The sequence below is a fragment of the Tachysurus fulvidraco genome, chromosome 6, assembly GCF_022655615.1.
Source record: "Tachysurus fulvidraco isolate hzauxx_2018 chromosome 6, HZAU_PFXX_2.0, whole genome shotgun sequence".
NCBI classification, from domain to species: Eukaryota; Metazoa; Chordata; class Actinopteri; order Siluriformes; family Bagridae; genus Tachysurus; species Tachysurus fulvidraco.
This window is the reverse complement of record NC_062523.1, coordinates 15,067,436-15,074,368: the sequence shown is the minus strand read 5'-3', so window position 1 is coordinate 15,074,368 and position 6,933 is coordinate 15,067,436. Positions and strand designations below refer to the sequence as shown.

The window sequence follows — 6,933 nt, the reverse complement described above, 5'->3', positions numbered from 1 at the left end:
TAGTGTGCGTTTGTGTGGAACTAAACTACAGGATGTTTGTCGTTTCACAACTCTTATGTAAATCTGATAAAGATATTTGGCGCCACCGTCGATGGTCCTGAAACGGCGCGTTCGTAAAAAAACGTTTTTTTCCCTTTATCCTTAAAATGCTTTCGATAATATTTACTGTTTGTAGCCTACACGAAGAGTCTGACGACACTGAATGGGAAAGATAAGAATAATTAGTTTTTTACGTGGAGTTATTTATAAAAGTTGCTAGGCATCTTCCAGGACTCCGTCGTGGCGCGAATAAGACCACGCCTTAAGCTTTTTTCCCGCGAACTTCCACACCGTGTGTAGCTGCAGCAGACTCACAGTTACTCCAGAGCCAGTCACTGCTAACACCAACAACACAATGCGTCCCAAGGTATGTAAACTTTTGGATCTTTTTATGCGTTTAAATGCGTTTAAAGCTCAGTTCCTATGATTTATTTAAAAAAAAAAAGTTAATTCGTCAATGCATTCGGGGAAAAACACCTGCAAAACAGTTATAGTTACAGTTAGATACCGGTTTAGACTGCACGTTTGAGCAGTATTACATGTGCAACAGTATAAATCACGGCCTGTTTACTGTTTAAAAATGCGTTATCTTAAGCCCTGATTATACTTATTTTGCTCAGGAGACAATAAAATATTTCAGTTTCCATCGATGCAGCAATCTGTTTTTTTAACATTACATTCAAATTTTAAACTATTAATTTGCATGAGTTTTATAATCCCCTTTGATAATTTCCCGCCACAGCGTCAGCAGGCCCCGCCGCCTTCTACTAGAATGAACCTGAGGAGTTACCGGAACTCGTCACTGGTCCAAGTGGAGACCTCTTCCTCAGAGGACAGTTGTGACAGCTTTGCTTCTGATGGCTTTGCACCAATGGTAGCTGACTTAACAATGCATTTTTAAAGCATGATGAGGTTTTGTTCAACGGTTAACATTTTATTTCTAAAGGTGTTTAAAGCACAATAGTGTAAACTGTAGCTTAAAATTAAGCCTGAGAGCCTAAATGTATGTCTGTGTTGAGTAACCTACATGAGTCAAGTCAAGAAGCTTTTGGTGTCATTTCCACCATATGTAGATGTTTCAGTACACAGTGAAAGGAGACGTTTGTCCAGGACCAGGGTGCTACATAACTGTCAGAGCTAAAGACTTAGTAAGTTAGTCCTAGATACATAGTGTATCTGTGCAAACAGTGCGACATAAGACAGAAAGACAGTGCAGACAAAAAATTAGAAGACAGTACAAAAAAGACAATAAATAGAAACAACGCAGAACAGTGTAAATACTGTATGTTCAAACAATATTGTGTGTGCAGAAATACTGGAATGAACACAGTGTTATAGCAGAAGTTACCTGAGATATTGTAAAGGATTGTGCAAAACAAACGGCTGAAATGTGAATTGAACCCGGAGTGGCCACTGCACGCTACTGCCGTGCTGCCATCTTGATGGACGCCTCAAACCAGCTTTGATAATTATATTACTTTGAGGCCAGATTGAGTAGGACTACTTTGGGGGAATTCACTGTTTCTAAACATTAAATGTTCATACAGGATTAAAATCATCACAGAAACAACTTGAAGCTATATGGTCCTTATCAGACAAAATGGACTTTGACATGTAGATTTCTCTCACAGAAAAGACCTCTTAGACAGACGAGAAGCTCGGCTCGGCAGGAAAAACTCTTAGAAACTCCTTCTGTGTCAGAAGAGGAAGGCTGTGGTGGTTTTGAGGAAAGTGACTTCAGTAATGAGATGAGCACCATGGTGAGTGGCAATAAAGTTACCTTCACTGTTAATGACCTGTTGTAGCGGTATTTTCACTTTCCCTATGCTGTTCATTAATTTCTTCTTTTTATTTATTTAGTTATTTTTTTAATTTCTTTCCTTCAATGTTTGTGCTTCTTTTAGAAAATGGATTCAGACTCTGATTCAGAACCGCCTAAAAAATCTCGCCGCTCCTTCACTCTTCGCGTGGCCATGAAGTTCCCTTCCAAAACTGTTACTCCTCCAAAGAAATCCAAAGAGAGTCCAGAGCCTGCTCCTAAACCCAAAGGCCCAGAATTAGATTCTGAAGAAGAGGACTTCATTGCAAAGAGAGCACTAAATATTAAAGAAAACAAAGCTATGGTAAGAATTTATAAATTAAGCATTGATTAAGTCATGAGTAGCTGATTTAAATTAATTTAAAATTAATTTTCATTCATTTTAAACAATGATGTGAAATGTTCATCAAGGATTATAGAAATTGATACCTTTACCAACACATGCAGACTAAGAATATTGCTTTTATCATGTAGCTGGCTAAACTAATGGCAGAGTTAAATAAAGTCCCTGGAATATTCCCAAAGAAGACACCTCTTGCTGCAGGCAATACAGTAAGTTTTTATTTAAAAAAAAAAAAACAAAAAACCTGAACCCTTATAAAATATTTGGGTTATTTTGCATTTAACTGAATTTTCTTTCCCACTTTTAGCCTACCCGTGTGCCCCGTCGATCTCTAGGAACCCCTGGAGCTTGTAGACAGAATCCAGAACGTTTGTCAAGGATTCACACACGTTCACGCTCACTGGTGGATGGCCCTCCTACTCCCGAAGAAGACCCTGAAGACAAGTTCAGCCTGGTACGAAGGGCCAGACAAGACGATGATGATGATGATTATGAACCGGTGAGATTTCATCTGAATTGTTATTGTACAAAATTCTTCAAATCTTTTAGTTTAATCAGTATTTAACTTAAAATTGTGTACATTCAGGAGCCACGTCGTCGGCGCACCTACAACGGCGTTCTTGCTATCCCTCACGTGGTAAGACCTGTGGAGGAGATTACACAGGCTGAGTTGGACAATATTTGCACTAATGTCAGAGAGAAGGTCTACAATCGTGTCACAGTGAGTTGTGCTTATGGTTCTAGTTTAAATGTGAATAAATACCTGTTTATTTCTCTTTTCCTGACTTTTGGCTTAATATTGAGACAATGTTCTGAAATTTGGTTTGTCTCAGGGCAGCACCTGTCACCAGTGTCGTCAGAAGACAGTAGACACTAAGACTAACTGTCGCAACCCTGATTGTGTTGGAGTCAGGGGTCAGTTTTGTGGTCCCTGTTTGCGTAACCGTTATGGAGAGGAAGTTCATGATGCACTTTTGGACTCGGTATGTACAAGCTTGCACCTCGTTATTCTTGCATGTGTACAAGGCTTGTCACATATCACTCGTACTGTTACCACTCCTGTAAAGTGAATTTCTCACATGTATAAGAAATGTATGCATATTAATGTTGTTGTTTTTTTCTTCTTCTTCTTCTTCTTCCCCTCCAGGATTGGCGATGCCCCCCTTGCAGAGGCATTTGTAACTGCAGCTTCTGCCGGGCCAGAGAGGGGCGCTGTGCTACAGGTGTGCTAGTCTACCTGGCCAAATACCATGGCTATGACAATGCTCATGCTTACCTGAACAGGTAATTTTTTTTAAATTTTATATAGTTATTTTTACCTGCATATAATTTCAACAAAAGCAAATCAATTGTTTCTCTTTTTCCCTCTGCAGCCTAAGGAAGGAGCTGGAAGAGAGTGAGTGAAAATGCTGATCCTGATTTTAAATCTGGGGCCTGTTTTCATCTTTGTTCCGTTTGCTTAGAATTTGCTTCAGGATCATTATACGTATTATGCAAGTTTGTGCCTTATGAGTACGCAGTTGTTAATGGACTGCCTGAGGGGTTCGTTTACATTGTTTTAAATGGATCATTGCTAATCATTGATTGTAGAGACTTTACTGTCTTAAAGATTATACTGTAAATGTGCTTATAATCTTAAGCTTCAGCGTTTAAACTGGTGGTGGTGTTTAAAATTTCATCGCTTCAACTGTAGCAGAGAATCGTTTCAATTGTTAAACCTAGCACAATTTCTCAAACCAATAAAAGCTTATTTTCTATTTTTAACCAGAACTTGTGCAGTGTATTTTTGCTTCTCTCCTCTATCGTAGTGTTTAAACTCTAATGGAAGTTTATGAGCTTTATTCCATGTCCCTTGCAGGCAGAGTGCTTCATCTTCCCACTTGTCCTGCTTTTACTAGAGCGCTCTGATGTACTGCATCGCCTTCTCTGATCCTTCATTAGAGAGCTGCCACTAATGGTGTGGAAATAATTAGCAAGACTCTAATGGGAAATTCTATACCTGTAAATCATTTCCCAAGCATATTTGCCTCTTGCTCTTTCTCTCTTCCTGTAACGTTATTTATGTGACATGTTGTGTTGGTGTGAACGCTTTTATCTGAGTAGTTTTACTGAACTCAACAGGCATGTTTATTCATGCTGGAGCCCTAAACAACCTCCATCCCAGTGGATTTGATGGAGTGAACCCACGTCACTCTTTAAAGAATATCCAACGTTATTTCCCAGTGTGAATGCTCGGTTCTGCTGGGAACCAATGCTTCAAAAAACTATTTTAATTTGCATAATAAAGATGCACTTGAAAAATACTGGCATTAAATACCAAACGATCATCCACTTTAGGGCGATGAATATTTAGGGAAATAATTGTTTACGACGCTCGAGCATTGAGACGATCTGGCAATCAGGCTATGAAATACAATATTTATTCATTAGAGCGGACTTAATGAGGCCTCGCGGCGCTAATTAAGAAACGCAGCGTAGCGCTAAATGAGGCTTGCGGAGCGGCGGCAGTCCACACGGTCTTACCTGCATGAGGAAGATGAGGAGGAGGAAGAGGAGGAGGTCCGAGGCTATTGCTCTCCTGAACCCCACCCGCCGCTTATGGCGATGAAGGTAGGGTTTTATGGCGCCATAACGTGTTCTCCTACTACTGCTAGTGATGCCGAGGCTATTTATATTTTAGGAATCTTGAGCCTCCTAAAACTAGTGCAAACTCTGAACCACTAGTCTGAATAAGTAGGTTTATGTTTGGCATCTGTTTTTAAGACCAAATGCAAAATTTAGTGAATACCAAAGTATAACAGTTTTTTAATCAATATGTGAGTTTTTGTGCTGGTGTTTTCTATCTATCTATCTATCTATCTATCTATCTATCTATCTATCTATATTAGTGTGTGTGTGTTTTAGAATTTAGAAGCCAACAAATGCTGTGTTTGTGGTGGATGAAAAGCCACCGGAGTTGAAGCTCCTTCATAAACTTGGGTTTGAAGATAACAAGAACGTGTAAAGCTTCATTAAGGACATTGTTTAGAATACAACATATAGTAATGGCATTAATGTATTTTATAAATACATATATAATAAATAATATAAAATAATAGTAAACAGGACAAATATCAGATGGTGTCCAGACTTCTGACTGGTGGTGTACTGTTTGATGTCCTACTATATTAAACTGCTTGTTTGTGGGTTTTTGCCATCTAATTTGGTTTAAAGCTTATTATTATATATAATTATTCAGCTTCTATCCTGGGTGAATGGACATCAAGTAAACTTTGAAGGAGCTTTTGTTGTGTTTTCTGGTGTTACTGGTGATGCCTTGTGATATTTTTATGGCATTTTTTTGGAAAAAAAAAAAAAAAGGATTTTTAAGGATATTTTGTTCTAATCACAAACAGGCCTGGGCTTACACAGTCTGATTCTTTTTCCATCCTTATAATTGAGGGCAATCCCGTTGTATTCCTGAAGAGGGCGCTCTAATACAGGCGTCTCAGGTAGTAGTATGTGTAGTAACTGTACCTGAGTAAGAGTGAAGGTACGTGGTGTAGACATTTAAAGGTCTTATTGTCTAAATTGATGGACACTGTACAGGAGTGTCAAGGCTACGAAGGGCGCACGAAGGACACACTGTATTAAAATCACAGTAATTCACACATAATGCAAAATCCATTAGCAGCTTTACCTCACATTTCAACCTTTGATTAGTTTAAGGAGAGTTTATATTTTACTGCAAATAGGGTAGTTACACAGTGCTGGAGTCCAGGTTGTGTTTTTTTTTTTTTTTTTTTTCATTCTTGGGTGTATGTAAAAGAGGCTAGTGAAACTGAACACTGTAATCATAACATCTTTGATTGTATCCTCGGAAATTGTGGTTTATCATGTTATGTTAGCCTGTGTATAGTAGTTCACAAGTACAAAATGAGACACAGAGCCCCCTTTAACATTTTCCATATAGTAAACCTGTAATCCTATAATCTTTAGAGCCTTGATCTTTCTGAAGTGAAGTCATTGTCATTTTTGCACAACGATCATCAGTGAACATTTTGAATACTCTTTTGACATGTCATCAAGCTGTCATACATACCTTGGTCAACTCTTGGAGACAGTGTACTACTTGCAGATTCCTCTTAGGATTCCTGTTAGTGTTCTGTCATTTTGCTGAAGCTACTCCAGGATACATTAGGTTTGCTTCAGGCTTTCTAACATTGTTTAGTAGACTGAAACAGCTTTTCTTGTAATGCATGCTGGCATGTTGCTCAGTCCATTTATCCTTCAGTCTTAACAAGCCCCGACTGATGAGACGCAAACCTCAGCATGATGCTGCTGTCACCCTGCTTCTCTGTAGGGATTATATATAAGACAAAATACTCCATGTTATGTGTGAGAAACACTTTAACTGCCATGTCTTATATTTGTATACACCTAATTTTCCCCATTTTATGAGACATTTCAGGTGCTTTAAGTTAAGGCTTTAGTAGAGGATTGAGATGGTGATTCTGGCGAACCAACCAAATACACAAAGTCTGCACTGGATTCAATAAGTATGTTGTAAATGACCTCACAATAATGAATTATCATCAGTTTTATTTCAAGCCCAGCAACTCCTTGATGTTTTTGGATCACTGGATGCTTCAGTACACACACAGGGTCATTTTGTAACCTGCATTCTGTGGTTATGAATAATCTTATATTTAATTAAAATTTGAATTAAAATCTAATTTGAATTTAATTTTAA

General features: G+C 38.4%; 1 protein-coding gene across 1 annotated transcript; it reads left to right on the top strand.

The window, feature by feature from the left end:
- The first annotated feature begins 246 nt into the window (after positions 1 to 246).
- Positions 247 to 3,965, top strand: cdca7a (cell division cycle associated 7a). Its single transcript, XM_027164390.2, has 10 exons — positions 247 to 406; positions 782 to 913; positions 1,671 to 1,799; positions 1,944 to 2,162; positions 2,333 to 2,410; positions 2,509 to 2,700; positions 2,788 to 2,922; positions 3,035 to 3,184; positions 3,349 to 3,485; positions 3,575 to 3,965. The coding sequence occupies exons 1-10, from the start codon at positions 395 to 397 to the stop codon at positions 3,603 to 3,605; spliced, it is 1,215 nt and encodes a 404-aa protein (XP_027020191.1). The 5' UTR covers positions 247 to 394; the 3' UTR covers positions 3,606 to 3,965.
- The last annotated feature ends 2,968 nt before the right edge of the window (positions 3,966 to 6,933 follow it).

Bases quoted from the DNA above. Each gene is read 5' to 3' on its own strand.
- cdca7a (XM_027164390.2), top strand. The intron at 1,800-1,943 runs GTGAGTGGCAAT...TGCTTCTTTTAG, and splicing joins GTAATGAGATGAGCACCATG to AAAATGGATTCAGACTCTGA. The intron at 2,163-2,332 runs GTAAGAATTTAT...TTTATCATGTAG, and splicing joins TTAAAGAAAACAAAGCTATG to CTGGCTAAACTAATGGCAGA.